The sequence below is a fragment of the Capra hircus genome, chromosome 15 (assembly GCF_001704415.2).
Source record: "Capra hircus breed San Clemente chromosome 15, ASM170441v1, whole genome shotgun sequence".
NCBI classification, from domain to species: Eukaryota; Metazoa; Chordata; class Mammalia; order Artiodactyla; family Bovidae; genus Capra; species Capra hircus.
Window position 1 is genome coordinate 30,621,605 of NC_030822.1, and position 18,557 is coordinate 30,640,161.

Below are 18,557 nucleotides of genomic sequence, written 5' to 3' on the forward strand. Positions count from 1 at the left end.
TGATCACTGCAATCATGTAATAAAACTTAATGGATTAAGAGTTACTTCTTGTGTATGAGCAACGAAAGTGGTTTCCTGAGATGGAATCTACTCCTGGTGAAGATGTGAAGATTGCTCATGTAACCACAAAAGGTTTCGACTATTACATGAACTTAGTTGATTAATCAGGGTTTAGGAAGATTGCCTCCAGTTTTGAAAGAAGTTTTACTGTGGGTAAAATGCTATCAAATAGCTTTGCATGCTACAGAGAAATAGTTCATGAGAGGAAGAGTCAATCAATGCCACAAACTTCAGTGTTATCCCATTTTAAGAAACTGCCACGGGCACCCAAGCTTTCAGCAGTCACCACCTTGATCAGTCAGCATCCATCAACATCGAAGCAAGACCATTTTACCAGCAAAAAGATTATGACTCACTGAAGACTCAAATGATAGCATTTTTTTGGCTATAAAGTATTTCTTAGTTAAGGTATATAAATTTTTTAGACATATAGTATTGCATGCTTAATAACTACAGTATAATGTAAACATAGATTTATGTGCACAGAGATCAAACCAGTCAATCCTAAAGGAAATCAGTCCTGAATATTCATTGGATGGACTGATGCTGGAGCTGAAGCTCCAATACTTTGGTCACCTGATGCACAGCACTGACTCATTGGAAAAGACCCTGATGCTGGGAAAGATTGAAGGCAGGAGGAGAAGTAGACAACAGAGGATGAGTTGGTTGGATGGTATCACCAACTAGATGGACCTGAGTTTGAGCAAGCTCCAAGAGTTGGTGATGGACAGGGAAGCCTGATGTTCTGCTGTCCATGGGGTCACAAAGAGTCATACATGACTAAGCGACTGAACTGAACTGACTTTATTGTGGTGGTCTGAAACCAAACCCACAGTATCTCCAAGGTATGCTTACACCAGCTAGAAAAATGGGAGAGAAGGAAATGTCCTCATCAAGGAAATGTCATTTGGGATAGTCTTTAAAGAAATTTAACAAGAGATAAAGGAAGGCATCTGAGTATGGAAGAAGGAAATGAAGGAGATATCCCTAGTATAGTGTCTGGCAGTGAGTGGTACAGACTGATTGTACGTGTTGAATAAATCAGATATTTTTGACAACTGTCCCAAAACATCAGCTCATCTAGAGACATGTCGTATCCTCTGTGAAAGCAGCATTTTGCAATCCCATTCCACTCTTTCTTCCCTCTAGTCGCTCTTACAGAACCTGTATTTTCTCAGTTTCAGCTGAGGGATGTGTTTTGTGGATGCTCTACTATCAGTATAAATAAGGGAAAGATGTAAGAATAACATAGTTTAATGAAGTCCCAATATTTATTTAACCTGATTTTAAATGACAACCCTGAAATAACTTGGAGGAATTTGTAGCTCTTCACACTGACAGCTAGCTGGAGAGGAACAGAGAGTAGAAATACACATTCGGGGTCCAAATTATTTCTTCCATTACAGATGCCAGCAAAAGCATTAATCATCAGGTTTAGAATTCCCTTTCGTCTGGAAAACATAGTTAATAGTACTATTAGACATTACTAGTGTAAAGTGCCCTATAGAGATAGATATTTTTAAAACATATGTTGTCTATCTTATAGAATAAGGAAGGGACTATACTTTCTTGAGTATTAACTCTTTGCCTTCTGTATTATGCTGTGGTATAGAATATAGGAATAGGAAGGGGAAAAAAATCACAATATAGCAATATTTTTTAATGGAGAGCATTCTGCTGGTATAATTATTCAGTTGATGGTTAATCAGACCCTGCATACAGTCTCCTATGATTGGACTGCTGCCAGTGACCCAGTCACCCCTTCTGTCACTTTATCCCTTCTCATTTTCTTGCCGTCTCTTACTCAGAAACCCATACCCAGTTTAAAACCTAATTTTGAAATTATATTAATTGTAGAATAGAAAAATCATATAACTAGATAACAAAAAATTAGGAAGTATGGCAGAGAAGAAAATAAAAAAAGCTCCATCCTTATAACAACACTGTTAGCAACTTAATTGAATTCCTTCCTCTTTCTACTCTTCCTTTTTTGAACACCTTTATCATAATAAGGTTAATTTTGATATTTTTATCTAACATTCCATATTGATGGATGACCTTCCTAATCATCCTTTTCACGTCTGTGTAATATCCCATCAGGAATGCATTTACTTAACTCTTTGTGGTTAGTATTTGGCTTGCCTCCACATAGTCTAAATAACACTCTTTAAAACATTTTTACACATTTTTTCATACTGGGGATTTTTTTTCTGTAAGTTAGAATCTTAGAATTACTGAGTCAGAGATTCTTAGTTTGAGGTTGGTTTATTTTTGTTCTTTCTGTCTATTCTTTTTTCCTCTCTAGATTTCCAGACTGTAGCTGACAGTGCTTACATGACTTCCTTGTTTTCAACCACTTCCCCCAACTACTGTGCCAAGGCATCCTGACATCTACTCTGTTGGGAAGCATCCCTAAGTATATCAGCATTTCACAGAGTTGCATAGAAATAAATTCTAGGTCTGTTCATTATGAAGATCATGCTCAGTATGTGTCTGAAAGGCAAGAGTAAAGATTTTAAACCTTTAGGATGCTAATTTGGTTCCCATCTGCCTCAGTAATGCCTTATAGTCCTCGCAGCCAATGTTGTTTTTATAACACAGAAACCTGTTTGTTGGCTTGAGCTAAATCCCAAAGAAATGAAGAATGGATTTTCATGATGAGAGAAATGTAAACTATAGAAAATAATGGAATACACCTACGAAAATCTTCAGTGGCTTTTTTATTTACAGTATTTCCAGATGGGCATTCACCTTTTTACTGGACTAAACTCCATACTCAAAATGTCCACACTTTTAATGAAACTGACATTTCAGGTTCCCAGAAGGATCAGTTTAGTTCAATTTAGTAAGCATGTATTGAGCCATCACTGCTCATGAGACCCTTTGCCAGGGGCTGGAAATTATCTAGCTGCATATAATGACTGTTGGGTTGGTGTCCACAGATCAAGAGAACCAGTGTCACTTACTGACAGCCAAGACCAAAGATGGGCATTGAAAAGCTAGAGCATTTCACTTCTATGAGAAGTATCTCTAGCCGTGTTATGTTCTTTGACTTTCTCCATAGCCATAACAAGTAAAGTGCTTAACACAGGTCCTTACACATGATACATGTTCAAAAATATTAATCTGAACTTTAAGCAGTTTATTCCAGTTCTACCAACTAAGCTAAAAATGCTACCAAAAAGAGGGTATTCACTTTGATAAATCATCTATTCTGTACCAGGTACCATGTCAGGCACATTCATATATTATTTTAATTAATAATCACAACCATCCTGAATGTATTTACAGATGAGAAGATAGACTGAGAAGAATTAACTATCTTGCCCAGCAGCACGCAGCTAGTAAGTGGAGAGAGCTGGGATTAGAACCCAAATATGTCTGTCTCTAAAGCCCTGCTTTTTTTTCTCACTCCTTAGATGACTCTTTATTCCTCTAACCTTTTTCATGATTCATTTCAATTGCTGTATCTTTTCTTTTTTAATTTCTTGTTTTAAGCATCTGGTGAATTATTGACTGCCCTATTTTGATGTAATTAATGGTCTTATAGCATCTTCAAGTACTGTGCAGCCCGTTGTCATTAAAATAGTGTTGAGCATCTTTTCACATGCTTGTTTTACACATGTATATCTTCTTCAGTGAACTATCCATTCAGATTTTTCAAGTATATTTCATTAGGTGGTTTGTTCTCTTTTTATTGTATTTTGAGAGTTCTTTTTATACTCTGGATACAAATCTTTTATCAGATAGATGATTTATGTAATTTTCTCCGAGTCTGTGGCTTGTCTTTTCATTTTCTTAACAGTATCTTTCAAAGAGCAGAAATTTTTTGGTTGAAGTCCAACTTACTTTTTTTCTCTTTCATGGACCATGCTGTGATATAACTAGGAAACCTTTGTCCAACCCGAAGTCATAAAGGTTTTCTTGTATGTTTTATAATTTTAGGTTTTACATGTAAGTTTGTGATTGTATGAGTTAAGAAGAGTGAGTACAATTCTTTTTTCTTGTTTTTGTTTAAAAGACTGTCATTTCTCTACTGAAATGCCTTTACATCTTTGTCAAAAATCAACTAACCATATATGTATGGGTCTATATTTGGACCTCCTATTCTGTTTCATTGATCTGTTTGCCTAGCTTGATGACAGTGCTGCTGTGTCTTAATTATTGTAACTTTTAGGTCCGGAAGTCAGGTAAAAACTTCCACGTTTCTTCCTTTTCAAAATTGTTTTGGATATTCTCATTTCTTTGCTTTTCCATATGAATTTTCAAATCGGTTTTCTACCAGAAAAACCTATCAGAATTTTTTCATTAGGATTACGGCGAATCTGTAGATCAGCTTGAAGGTATTTGATATCATAACAATATTGAGTCTTTCAATTGTCTTTCATCTCTCTAAGCAGTGTTTGATAGTTTTCAGTGTGTAGGTGTTGCACATCTTTTGTCAGACTTATCTCTAGTCCATAGTTTTTGATGCTGTCCTAATAGTTTTTATTCCAACTTCTGATTGTTCATTACTAACATATAGAAATACAATTGATTTTTGTATATCGATTTTGTATCCTACAACATTGCTAAACTCATTCATTAGTTTTTTTAATGTAGATTTTCTATATAGATAATTACGTAACCTGTATACAAAGACAGTTTTACTTCTTCCTTTCCAATTCAAAGTGCCTTTTATCTCCTTCTATGCTTACTTCCCCCCTACCCTTATTATAACAGCTCCAGTGTCCAGTACACTGCTTGAATAGAAGTGGTGAGAACCAACATGATGTTCTTGTGTTGTTCCCAAACTTGGGGAGAAAGCATAGTCTTTCACCATTAAGTATGATGTTCATGGTAGGATTTTTGTAGATGCCCTTTCCCATGTCAAGGAAGTTTCCTCCATTTTTGTTTAGTTTACTAATAGGAATGGATGTTGAAGTGAAGTGTTAGTTGCTCAATCCTGTCTGACTCCTTGCAACCCCACGGGCTCTAGCCCTCTAGGCTTCTCTGTCTGTGGGACTCTCCAGGCAAGAATGCTGGGCTGAATTGCCATTCCCTTCTCCAGAGGATCTTCCTGACTCAGGGATCGAACCCCACTCTCCTACATTGCAGGCAGATTCTTGATCCTTTGAGTTACAGGGAAGTCCTAAATATTAAATGATTTTTCGTATTTGTTTGTTAATATGGTGAAGTACACTGATGATTTTTCATATATTAAACCAACTTTGCATTCCTGATGAACTATTATCCTTTTTATATATTGATTAGAATTGATTTGTTAAAATTTTGATTAGCATTTTATATGTCTGATTATGGAAGATACTTTATTAGTCTATAGTTTTCTTAAACTGTTTTTGTCTGATTTGGGAATAATGCTTGTCTCATAAAATAATTTGAATCCCTTCCTCTTCAATATTCTGGAAGCCTATGTAGAATTTTTTTCTTCCTTATATGTTTAGTAGAACTCACCAGAGCCTGGACCTGGAGGGGAGTTTTGCGGGAGTTTTTTATTAAGCAACAAACTCAATTTCTTTAATAGAGATAGGGTTCTTCAACTTAGTCTTCTTGAATGGACTTTGATCATTTGTGTCTTTCAAAGAATTTGTTGGTTTCATGTAAGTTGCCACATTTATTGGCATAAAGTCGTTCATAATATTTTTTATTATTTGATTATCTGGAGGATCTGTAGTGAGATCACTTCTCCTACTCCTTGATGTTGGTTATTTGTTTCTCCTTTTTTTTCCCCTTGATCATCCTACTAGAGGTTTATAAATTTGATGTATCGTCACCAAAAAACAAAACAGCTTTTGATTTCATTGACTTTTTTCCCTGTTATTTTTCTGTTTTTTTATTTTATTGATTTCTGCTCTCATTTTTTTTTATTATTTCCTTTTCCTGATTAATTTGGACTTAATTTGCTGTTTCCTAACATTTTTAACATGGAAGCTGAGGTCATTGATGTGAGACTTTACTTCTTTTTCAGTATAGGCATGTCATACTAAACATTTCCCACTACATGTTGCTTAAGCACCACCACACAAACTCAGATACATTGTGTTATTATTTCCATTCAATTTTAAATATTTTCTAATTGGCCTTTTAATTTCTTCTTTGTTTCACGGGTTGTTTAGAAGTATTATTGAATTTCCAAATATTTGGGAGTTTTACAGATACCTTTCTGTTAATGACATAATTTATTTCCACTGTGGTCAGATAACGTACTTGAATCATTTTTAATTTATCAAGACTTGTTTTGTGGCCCATTATATGATATATATCAATAAATCTTCCAAGTGTACTTGAAAAGAAAATATAATCTGCTATTGTTAGGTGTTATCTTTTATAAACGTCAGTTAAATTGGTTTGTAGTGTTGTTCAAGTCTTCCGAATCCTTACTGATTTTCTAATTTCTCTACTTGATGCCCTATGCCTTGTGAGGTTTTCTGCTCTGTTAAGAGGGAACAGGAAATATTCCCAGGCCTATGTGAATGCTGAGGATGGTTCCCTCTAATCGTTTGAGGGGTTCTATCAGTGGCTTTGGGTAGTTCTTGATGTACATGTGCTTATCAGTACTTAGCTGAAGACTTAAGGAGGACCCTCTGTAGATTTCCAGAGTTCTCTCTATGCGTTTCTCTTTTCTTCATTACTGTGCAAACCCTAGCCACTTTGGCCTTCCTGAAGTCCCAGTTTCGTGTCTTCAATTCCAGTAGATCACCAACCTCTTCCTGGATTCTCTCCTGCTGTATCTCATCTTGGAAAATTTTTTCAGATAGTAGGTTGGGGAAATTGTTTGTTTCCTGCAAGGATCAGTGTTCATCATCACATAATGTCCAGTGTCTTGAAAACTGTTCTTTTGTAAATTTTGAACAGTTTTTTAGCTGTGTCTGGAAGGTTTAAACCTGGTCCCTGATATTCCATCTTGCCTGGAAACAGAAATCCATTTGGCTGATATTTTCAACATCATCTTTTATAATATACCTGTGTTGTATTTGGAATGATGTTCACTTTTCTGTCTAGATGGAATTCAGAGGTTCTCCTAGCCACTTACAGGGAGCTGTCTTCCTCTAAGCTGGAGATCACCAGATTTGTTTTTTAATCTATCTTCTCCTTTCCTCATAAAAACAACAATTATGTATTAAGTGTCTCCTTTGTAACAAGCATATATTAAGGGTTTAAGTGTTGCCTCACTTAATCCTCATGATAACTTTGTTAAGAAGTAATTGTCTTCATTATAGAGATGAGGTAATTGAAGTTGAGAAATCAAATAATTTGCCCAAGGTCATACAGCAAGTAAATGGCATAGTCAGCATTCAGACCCAAGTCTGTCAGATCCATAAAGCTGATGAAGCCCTTCAGAGGTAATTTGCTGAGTATGAGGTCAGCTACTAAAACCAGCTCAGAAAGGTTCTTCTTATCTGCCGTTGCAATAACAGTAAGCATTTTACAACATCCCAGAAAGGAAAATTATTAGTACCACTGGAAAGAATAGTTTTGATTAAAATTCTGTCGGGTGACAGGAAGGAAAAGGGATAAGTGAGCAGTTAAGAAACAGGAAGAATGTGCTTTTAGAAATGCTAGGTCAAGAAAACATTGCAACAGTTTAAAAAAACAAAAAAAAAAGGAAACATTGCAACAGTTAAGTTACAGAAGGTGGAAGAGGAAAAAGGAAGAAGCTGTCCTGAGATGACATACTTTGGAAAACTGCAAGATCAGTGCAAAAGCATGTAGCAGTGACCCCTGCTGCCGTCACTGCAACCTTCCATTCCCTTCTGTGAGAATCAAAAAATGAATTCAAAATAAAGAAAGAAAGAATGCGTAGTATCAGATAACATTGCCAAGATGAAACATTTTGAATTGATTCCCAGTGCCAAAACACAGTACATATTAACATTCCTTATACTGTATTTTTGGAAACTCACTCTACCCACATTGGCTTTAATTTTGTTATGGATGTATGGGTGTTTTGTTTTGCTTTTTGTGCCCACAGTTGTCTGTAACCTTTTCTAGAATATAAAGGCATCTTCCAAATATATGTAAATGTGTTTGTTAGTTTGAGGGCTTCCCAGGTTGCGCTAGTTGTAAAGAACCTGCCTGCCAATGCAGGAGAGTAAGAGGGTTCAATGCCTGGGTCGGAAGATACCCTGGAGAAGGGCATGGCCACCCACTCCAGTATTCTTGCCTGGAGAATCCCAGGGACAGAGATCTGCTCTGACCTTCTCGAGTCACTCCACACTCACAGGGCTGTCTGTGCACTTAGCGTTTGGGTATGCTGACTTCCCACTCTAGGTTGTGAACTCCCACAAAGCAGACTGTCCTTCATTTCATATCTCAGAGCCTAGCTTAGTGTTCAGCCTTTAGTAGGTGTTTGATATTTTAATTAATTGTTCTACCATAAGGCCCAATTCTGACTGCCCATTCCTTATATCCTTACTGTGTAAACCTTAATGCCTTTGTATGTTTGAGCATTGGGAAAAGTAGCCAAATAAGTGTTTGTATGTAGCTAGAAACCAAGAAACCTTTGAGCTTATTTTGTTTCTTCTTTGCTGGATTTTAGTTTAAAAAGTAAAACTTACTTTTTGTTTATAGTTCAGAGGTATATAGAACAAGCCCATCTCCTATGTTCTCCAGTCTTAGTCCTTACTCTGCCTACCTCTGTGAGATGTTTATACTCATTTAAGTGTTATTTGCATTTTAATGTAATAGACAATACTCTAGATAGATACATTTTTACACTTAATACCATTTTAATTAATATATGCCTTTTAGCTATGGGCAGTAATATACCTTGAAACTGGATTTATTTTCATTTATTTTCTTTGAAATTACATTTCAAAAGAAACTGTGCCCTTTTCTGTGGCAAAATATATGAAACATAAACATCATCATTTAAACCATTTTAAAATACAAAGTCCAGTAGCATTAAGTGCATTTTTTTGTGCAACCATTAACCATCATCCGTCTCCAGAACTCTTTTTATCAGTAGAATCATGCAGTATTTATCTTCTTTGTGACTGGCTTATTTCATTTAATATTAATGCCCTTAGGGTTCACCCATGCTGTAGTATGTGTCAGAATGGCCTTCCTTTTTAAAGCTAAGTAATATTCTGCTGTCGAATACCACCGTTTGTTCATCCAACCATGTCAGTGGATGCTTGGGTTGCTTCCACCTTGTGGCTGTTGTGAATAATGCTGCTGTCAACATTGGTATACAAATATGTATTCACATCCCTGCTTTCAAACTCTTTTGGGAAAAATAATTGAAAAAATAGAATAGAAATTAAAATTGAAGAGCATTGGGAGTACAGAAGTGAAATTGCTGGATTATACAGCAACTCTATGTTAAATTTTTTTAAGGAACCATCATAGCATTTTTCCAAAGCAGCTACACCATTTTACATTCCTATCAGCAGAGCACACATGCTCTAATTTATCCGTATCTTTTTTTTTTTTTTAAGTAATTTTATTTATTTATTGTTTTTGGCTGTGCTGGGTCTTCATTGCTGTCCAGGTTTTTTTTTTTTTTTTTCAAGGAGGTACCAGTGTACGTTTAAACCAGCCATGGATGAAAACCTGTTTCGCTACCTCGTTGGTTCAGTTCAGTCGCTCAGTCGTGTCCAACTCTTTGCAACCCCATGAATCGCAGCACGCCAGGCCTCCCTGTCCATCACCAACTCCCGGAGTTCACCCAAACTCATGTGCATCAAGTCGGTGATGCCATTCAGCCATCTCATCCTCTGTCGTCCCCTTCTCCTCCTGCCCCCAAATCCCTCCCAGTATCAGGGTCTTTTCCAATGAGTCAACTCTTCACGTGAGGTGGCCAAAGTATTGGAGTTTCAGCCTCAGCATCAGTCCTTCCAATGAACGCCCAGGACTGGTCTCCTTTAGGATGGACTGATTGGATCTCCTTGCAGTCCAAGGTGTTGGTAGCATTTAGAAATCTTTTTAATGTTTGCTAATATGATCAGTTTAAAATAGTAAGAGGCCTTCATTAGTCAGTATTTAACTGACTCTTGGTTAACCAACACACTATTGTAAAATAAAGTAAAATTTAAAAAAAAAAAGAAAAATCTCAGTCCTTTCATAACATGAAAAATGCAAGTGAGAACAGAACAGATACTTTCCTATGTGCGGATGAATGAGTAAATTAACATTTTGAAACAATCCGGTTGTTTGCTGCTTTCATGCATCTTCTTGAAGTAACTGAGTAAGCTAGCCAGTGGCCTCTGATTTTTCCTAGCTTAATGCAGATACTGAAAGAGAAGAAGGAGAAGAGTTTGAGGACAACATGGATGTTTTTGATGACAGCAGTTCCAGCCCTTCTGGTACCTTAAGAAATTACCCACTCACCTGCAAAGTTGTTTATTCCTATAAGGTTTGTATTTCTCTAACATATTTCTCATGTTAAATTGTGACAACTCTGAAGATACAAGTAACAGTCTCTACCCAGCCTCTTATGATGTACTTACCATAATGTTGGTGTTCTGTTCATTTTAGAGGCAATGTAACATAATGGGGAAGAGTCTAGGCTCTGATGTCAGATGGCCTCGGTTAAAATCTTGTCTCTGCCACTTACAACCTACATAACCATGCTAGTCCCTTGGTTACCGTGAGCCTCAGTTTTCTTATCTATATTATGGGGATAATACTATAGGCCTAATGTGGAGACTAAATGAGATAACACTTGTATAGCAAAGCATTTAGCACAGTGCCTGGCATCTAGTAAATTTTCTGTAAATAGAACTCCTCTCCTTATCAGTTGCCTGCTTGGCACAAGGCTCTCCATTAGGATAGTTCTCAAAATTGGTATTAAAGTAAAATTGCTTAAAAGAACAGTTTTGTTAAAACTTTGCTTATCCTAATATTAATATAACCATCTCTTATTTCCAGGTTAAGCAGGGACCTGGATAAATAGATTTTCTTCTAACTTCCAAACCTGATTTGGTATAATAGTTTTTAATCTCTCTCACCCCTGCCCTGCTTTCACATTAACTCTTTACTCAAAGTAGATTGTTTGTTTTCCCAGTTCCCCTCTTTTCCTCACTCCCTTCACCAATCAATAGCCAGTCCTGTTGAGTCCACCTCCAAAACATATCTGGAATCCATTCACATTTCACATCTTGGTCTAGGCCATTACTTTGATTAGTGTAAAAAAAATTAATAACTGGTATCCCTTCTTCATACTTGTCTGCCAAGAGTCCACTTTCCACCCTATAGCCAAACTTATCTTTAACATATATAGGAGATTACTTTATTCCCCTGCCTAAAACTCTTTTTAAGCTTTCCATCACACAAAGAAAAACCAACTCTTTACTAGGCTCTGAAATGTCCAGACTGATCTGGCCCCTGCCAATCTCCTTAGCTTCATGTCAGACCAACCCACTGAACCTACTCACTACATGTTAGCAACTCTGGCTGCCTTTCAGTCTTCAAAAGCACTTGCTGCTTCCTGACTTGACAACTTTACACTTGCTTTCCCTTACCTAGAACTGTCTTTTCCCAATTCTTGGTTGGCTGCCCAGTGCTCTTCATATAGGCTCAACTCAAATAGTGCCTCCTCAGGCTTCCCCTGACCACCTAAACACATGCACAGCTTCCCAGTCACAACTCTATCCCATTGCCCTTCTGTCCTCATTTATTAACTGATACTATATAGAACCTGTCGCCAACCAAACTTAATCTTGTTTGTTTTCACATGTCTTTATCTAACTCTGCACTAAAGTTCCCTAAAGGCAGAAACTTTGTGTGCCTTGCATATGTGTCTTCAGCACCTAGGACAATGCCTGGCGCATAGTTGGTCCTCAGAAAATAATTGCGGAACAAATAAATGAATGATGTGAGGAAAGCATGAACAAATGAATCCCTTTCACGTTAATGAATTCCTTTCACGTTAATGCCATGCTTGAGGAACAACAACAGAGGAAGTATGTGGAGAGAATCTTAAGCATACAGGGAATAGTCTCACTCCCACCAGCACCCTGCCTGGAGAGTGAAAAACTGACACCATTTACTCCTCAATACCAGTGATTGCCAGACTTCTTTTCATCTGACATCCTTTTATTATATATTTAACAATACTTCTTTTCTAAAAGAGTTGGGGTTTGTCTTCCCAATGTAAACTGTTTTGATAATCTTCTGAAAATTTGAAGTCATCTTTAAAACACTTATGCAATGTTTTGAAAATATTATACAGCTAGGTTGGGATTGTTTCCCTGTCTTCTGTCTCAGTGTTATATTTACTCTGAAGTTCCAGAATTAAAATTTAAGGTCTTTAAATGGAGAGGCTCCTAAGTATCTGAGTGATTATTGCATCTGAGGAATTTTGCAGATAAGGTAGCATTTCAGTGAGGTCAGGAGTAAGATCTTTCTAGTCACAATGATGAGGTAGAGAAGGGAAAGAGCGTTCTATGCAAACAACAGATGCAGAGACACAGTTTGATGAGATGATAGAGTGTCCAGGAAATGTTAAACTCAGTGGTGTGTGAGCATCAAATGTGGGAAACAGAGCAGCTGGAAGTAAAGATATCAGATAGACCTGTAGATCACACCAAGGTTTGGCTTCCATCCTGGCTGAAGGAAGCCGTCGCGTGTCCTAAAATCAGACTGGGCTTTAAAATAAGGTAACCCTGGTCGTAGTATAGATATTCCAGAGAGGGCAGGTTAGAGTACAGAGAGGCTTAACTATAAGCCTAATTGTGATTCCTATGGTCCAGACTAGCAAAGAAAGCCTAAATTTAAGAAAAGCTAAATTCAAGAATTTGTTTCAAAAGCCTTAAAAATGCTTGTCACTTTGACCCTACTAGCATTTGTCCTAAGGAAGTGACCCACAATATAGAAAAATATTCTGGGTACAAAATTTTTTTTCATCATAGTACTACTTTATAAGGGCAAAGTTAGCAGTCCAATAAGGAAATAACTAAATAAATTAACCATTCATATAATATAACCATAACAATATAATGAGGATAATTGAAAAATTACATTTGAGTTTTTTTGTAAGAAGAAATGGTACGTCAAGAAAGTAAGATACCAAATTGTATTACCTTCAGATCTCAATTATACCTATTTCTAGCTTTTCTACAGTGAGCATTTATTACTTTTATGACCAGGAAAAAGCGTATTGTTTTAACAGAAAACAGGAAATTTAGAAAGGTGGTGGTGGAAACAGGGCATGGCTGCTTCTGGGGTTCTGGTGGCCACTGCATATCAGGACTTCATGAGGTAGTGTATGACCATGTGTTTATTTAATAACCATTTACCGACCACTTGCTGTCCTTGGTTGGGATGAGTGAGAAAAATTACATTCCCTGCCTCAAAGAAGTCATTCTATTAGAAAGCCCACAAGTGCAAACAGCTAACTTGAGTGCCATAATAGTTAGTGTTAGAGGGATACTCAAAGCCTTATAAGAATAAAAGGAGGAAAAAGCAACCAGCTCATTGGTGGTCTTGGTATACATATAAGCCAGGCATCAAATCATGGGTAATAATAATAGCTACCATTTATTAATTCCTGTGTGCCTAGTATCCATATATATATATATATATATATATATATATATATATATATATAATCCTTTCAATAATCCTATAAGGAAGAAATTATCAACCAATCCATTAATTCAACAAATATTACTTGAGTACCTTCCATGTACCATGCTATGCTCTTTTCTAGGCTTGGAGATACAGCATTGATCAACACAGACAGAAATCTCTGCCTTCATGGAGCTTGCGTTGTAATAGGAATAAAAAAGAAAACTGAGGCTCTGAAAGGCCTTACAGTCACTTGCCTGTAGAAAGAGACTGAAGCTGGACTTGAACTCACAGTAATCTAATTCCAGTTACCAAATGGGAAAGAGGGATCAAGGCCTCTTGGAAGGAAGGCATAGAGACAATACATAGTATATTCAGATACTAGGGATTAGTTTGCTGGGGCCAAAACATCAGGAGACCACAGGGTCTTGAGTGTCATGGGAAGGACTTGACCTTGTCAAGTGAAAGAATTGCTAGTATAACAATGCTGTATATAGCACTGCTTATATAACAATGTTGGACAACTTGCATGGACCTTCATGACTTTTCTACAGGGGCAGCAATATATTTAAAGGTGTTTAACTCCCCTGCTTTGCTCTCACACACATTGAAATCTGGTTGTATTGATAACCTTTGAAAAGTTTTGCCACAGAATTAGGAAAAACAACTTTGTTATATAGGTGCCTTTTTCTGGTATATTCAAGGCATAGTGTGGTTTCAGATTAGTGAAGAAATTCCACTGGAAAAGCCATCAGAAATCAGTGGACTCTCTTTCTCTTATTTTGAGGTCAGAGGTAATCTGCTTAAAATTCTGATCCTGGAGTATTTCTGTGATTAGTCAGCCATTTTCAATACTGTTTTTCTATCTCAAGCAGCTATTATAGCAATGTCCAGAATCTGGGTTTGATGAAATGTACATGCAATGGGAAGTGAGCCTTGCTTTATTTTTGCTTATGTAACTTGGAGATATTTTTATACTTTGAGACTGTGAGATCTGAAAAGCTATATGGTCTTAACTGATAGTTTTCACTGATCTTGAGACTTGGGGAAAGATTTTACAGCTGTTCACTAAGAACCAGAAGATGCCTGCAGATGCCTCCTGTTACGTGTAACAGACAAGTCTCTTCAGGAAACACAGTCTCTTTCTCTGACCCCTCTGCAGAGTCCCTGAGAGTTTGCCCTCAGATTCTACAGCCTCATGGGCAGCATTTGGGTGTCCAGTGTCAGTGGACTCCTGCTTTTATTTACTTTAAAAAAAGTCACAGAAACTTCTGCAGAAGCACCCAAATGGATCAGCCCAGTGTCTACAGTTAAGTTGGAGCATAATAAATCCAAGCCTTGACCAATATCAATCATTTCTCTCCTACAACTTACTTCTCTTGGCCACTGTTTTACGGTGATTCGAGACCAATTCCAGGCACTGCTCAAGCTGTCATTCAATCCATATACATAGCTCTTTGCATTTTCACAGCCTGCACCTCCACTGTAGCCCTGTGGTGCGGTTCTGATTCACTGCTTTCTCCTTTGCCTGTGCTTCCCAAACCATCATGGTTCTGTGCTTATTCATCCCACACTGACTCCACCCACCCCCACCCCCCATCTTCCCGAGAATGGCGGGATTGTCATTTTGAAGAAATGGAGGCATCAAGAAGTTGAATAACTTACCAATAGATAATAAGCTGGAGCTGGAACCCAGGTCCCCTACTCCAGCAGAGTGCTGTGTTCACTGAGCCTGACTGCCTCTTGAGGATTCCGTTTCTCCAGTTTTTGTTGTGGCTTTATTTTGTTTAGTTTTTTAAGTAAAACTTCACCTCATTATGATAGTTTTACAGCACTCAAATTTTTATGTTCAGTACGTTTTTCAAAATCATTTCAATACTTTGATCCCCAGTTTCTGTTATAATCAGTTCACATCTGCTCTTTATCTAACCTTTTTAATTTTGTCCATGACCATCCTACATTGCAGGCTTCTCAACCAGATGAGTTGACCATTGAGGAGCATGAGGTGTTAGAAGTGATTGAAGATGGAGATATGGAAGACTGGGTAAAGGTATATTCCTTTGCTCATATCACCCCTTCTTGTGACATTTTCAGGAGTTTGTTTTGGTTCTTGTTGTACCCTGTCCAAATTGTGTGTGCAAACCTGTTTTGTCGCATGTCTTTTACTCAGGCTCGAAATAAAGTCGGCCAAGTGGGTTATGTGCCAGAAAAGTACCTACAGTTTCCCACCTCGAACAGTCTGCTGAGCATGCTGCAGTCCTTGGCTGCCTTGGACAGTCGGTCACACACATCCAGCAATTCCACGGAGGCCGAGCTCGTTTCAGGCAGCCTCAACGGAGATGCCAGTGGTAAAGACTGAAACAAGGCACTCTTTATTTGGTCACATTTGACGTAAACCCTATTACCTTGGAGTCAGCCTTCAGCTGGTTAAAAACCTGGGTTTATTCCCTTTCTGTAATGTATGTATTTGGCCTCATGTGTCCTGTACAGTGGAACCCTACAGTTGCTCTTCAGTGAGTACAGAACTACAGCTCTGCTCTTATTCCATTGGGCACTCTAAGCTGTCACCTGTGCATGGGGTGGTTGTGAGAGTCACCTGGTTGTTGGTGTTCTTACTGCATTTTTCTCTCTTGCTACCTAGTCTGTTTCGTGAAAGCACTTTATGACTACGAGGGCCAGACAGATGATGAATTATCTTTTCCTGAGGGAGCAATCATCCGAATCTTGAACAAAGAAAACCAGGATGACGATGGCTTCTGGGAAGGAGAATTCAATGGGCGGATTGGAGTTTTCCCATCGGTGCTAGTGGAAGAACTTTCAGCCTCAGAAAATGGTGACACTCCATGGATGCAAGAGATTCAGGTGCACAACAGGGGAAGAAAGCTGAATTAAAAGATAGTTCAAAAAAATAACTCCCAAAGAGTCTGTTGACCCACACAGAAGTGGGCTGTGGTCTCAACCTCACCCTTACCACTCCAGTTTTTGGTTGCCAAGTTTCCACAAGACTGAATTTGGGAAGCAGAGACTTGTCAGCCAGGCTCTGCGTAATGGCTGTATTACACTTCATGTCTCCCACATTCTGTTCTCTGAATTGAGGAACCAAAATACTACACTGTGTGTGACCTACAGAAGACTGGTTTGGCGTAGAGAAAGAAAGAAACCGGAGAGGGAATGTATTGTCTCTGTGGTTAGTTTATACAGTAAAAATATTAGCAGCCTCTTTCTCTCCCTCACTGTCAGAACCTCCCTGCCCAGCCCAGGCGCTGCTAATCCTTTTCAGAGAACTAATGAGACTCCCAAAGCCCCATGTACTCATGTGGCCTGAGGCTTACTTCATCATAGCAAAACTTGTCTTTACGGGAAACTCCTAATTCAGATATGTCACAACAGGCCTGGCAGGTCCAGGACCGTAAGGAATATGTCTGCCCATCTTGCTTGTACCGTATTATGACCACTGAACATGACAATTACAAAGCCTGGGGAAGTCAGAAACTCAGCCAATTTTTTTTTTTTTTCACCGAAAAATAGAACTTGTTTTTTCTTTTGTTCTTCACTGAATTGACTACTTTGATATGTTTTCAGTAGAACTCTAGAGAATGGTTTGACTTGGTAAATGTTTAATTTAAACTAAAATCAGTAGTATAATGAGATCTATGGAAGGAAAAAGTTAAATGCAACACAAAACTGGTGGTAGTGTGGTTATTCTAGGCTCATTTGCTTTTTTATTTTACTCTTTTTTAATTATGAAAGGATGATAACACATTCACAGGAGACTTGGAAAATACAGAGCAAGGTTGCATATAGTTCCACCATGTTTTACAATTATTTTTTAAGTAGATAAATTAAGATTTTTAGATGGAGTTTCAATATCAAACTCTCAAACATTAGTAGATTGAATATACAGAGAAGTAGGATATAGTAGGCCTGAAAAGCACTGTGAACCAACTCAATGTAATTAAGATTTATATAATTTTCACACAATAGTAGGATACAAATTCTCTTCAAGTTCCCATAGACTGTAAATTAGGAGACACTGGAACATATCCAGGGACATAAAACAAGGTGCAAAAATGTCATGGTCTAAAGGTATTGAAATCAAACAGAGTCTGTTCTCTTAGCACTGTGGTATTATGTTAGAAATCAATATCAAAAGATACTTTAAAATAACCCACATATTTTCAAGTGCGGCTTTCCAGGTGGTGCTAGTGGTTAAGAACCTGCCTGCCAGCGCAGGAGACGTAAGAGTCGTGGGTTCGATCCCTAGGTCGAGAAGATCCCCTGGAGGAGGGCATGGCAATCCATTCCAGTATTCTTGCCTGGAGAATTCCCACAGACAGAGGAGCATGGCGAGCTACAATCCACAGGGTCACAAAGAGCCAGACACAACTGAAGGGACTGAGCATGCATGCATTTACCAAGAGAGATCATCTTCAACTTAGCCATCAAACTAGGCTTATTTGCTTCTAATTAGGCTGGTCAAAAAAGTTAACAGTCATAATGTAGCTCCGGAGAAGGGTTATTTGCCAGGAGCAGTCAGAGAAGCCAGCTGACCTCCCTCCTGAAGTGAGCACTGTGTAACCTCTGTTCCCTTTGCTGCAGGTCTCTCCTTCCCCCAAACCGCCCAGCTCCCTGCCTCCACTGCCGCTGTATGACCAGCCTCCCAGCAGCCCTTACCCCAGCCCAGATAAGAGGGGCTCCCAGTACTTCTCCCGCTCTCCTTCAGCAAACGGTAAGGGGTCTCGTGGGCATTTGTCAAAATACACTTTCATTTGGAAAGCCATGTGTTCATCTGAAGGGTAAACAGATCTGAACTACCATCTGTATTGCTCAGAAACACAAATAAATTGAGCTGCTTTGATTCCCTCCCTTAGAAAACAGCTTCCATGCCGAATCGCCAGGATTCTCGCAGGCATCCAGGCATACTCCTGAGACCTCATATGGGAAACTGCGACCTGTAAGTCTCTTATCTAGCTGAGTAATAGAGT

General features: G+C 38.2%; 1 protein-coding gene across 2 annotated transcripts in view; it reads left to right on the forward strand.

The window, feature by feature from the left end:
- The window catches only part of FCHSD2 (FCH and double SH3 domains 2), a 242,298-nt gene that overhangs the window by 219,099 nt on the left and 4,642 nt on the right, over positions 1 to 18,557 (forward strand). For both annotated transcript variants that reach the window (XM_018059383.1, XM_018059382.1), the window contains exons 14-19: positions 10,283 to 10,417; positions 15,539 to 15,622; positions 15,743 to 15,920; positions 16,214 to 16,434; positions 18,172 to 18,301; positions 18,444 to 18,526. In XM_018059383.1, the coding sequence (XP_017914872.1) occupies positions 10,283 to 10,417; positions 15,539 to 15,622; positions 15,743 to 15,920; positions 16,214 to 16,434; positions 18,172 to 18,301; positions 18,444 to 18,526 (831 nt within the window). The remainder of the gene's footprint in view (positions 1 to 10,282; positions 10,418 to 15,538; positions 15,623 to 15,742; positions 15,921 to 16,213; positions 16,435 to 18,171; positions 18,302 to 18,443; positions 18,527 to 18,557) is intronic.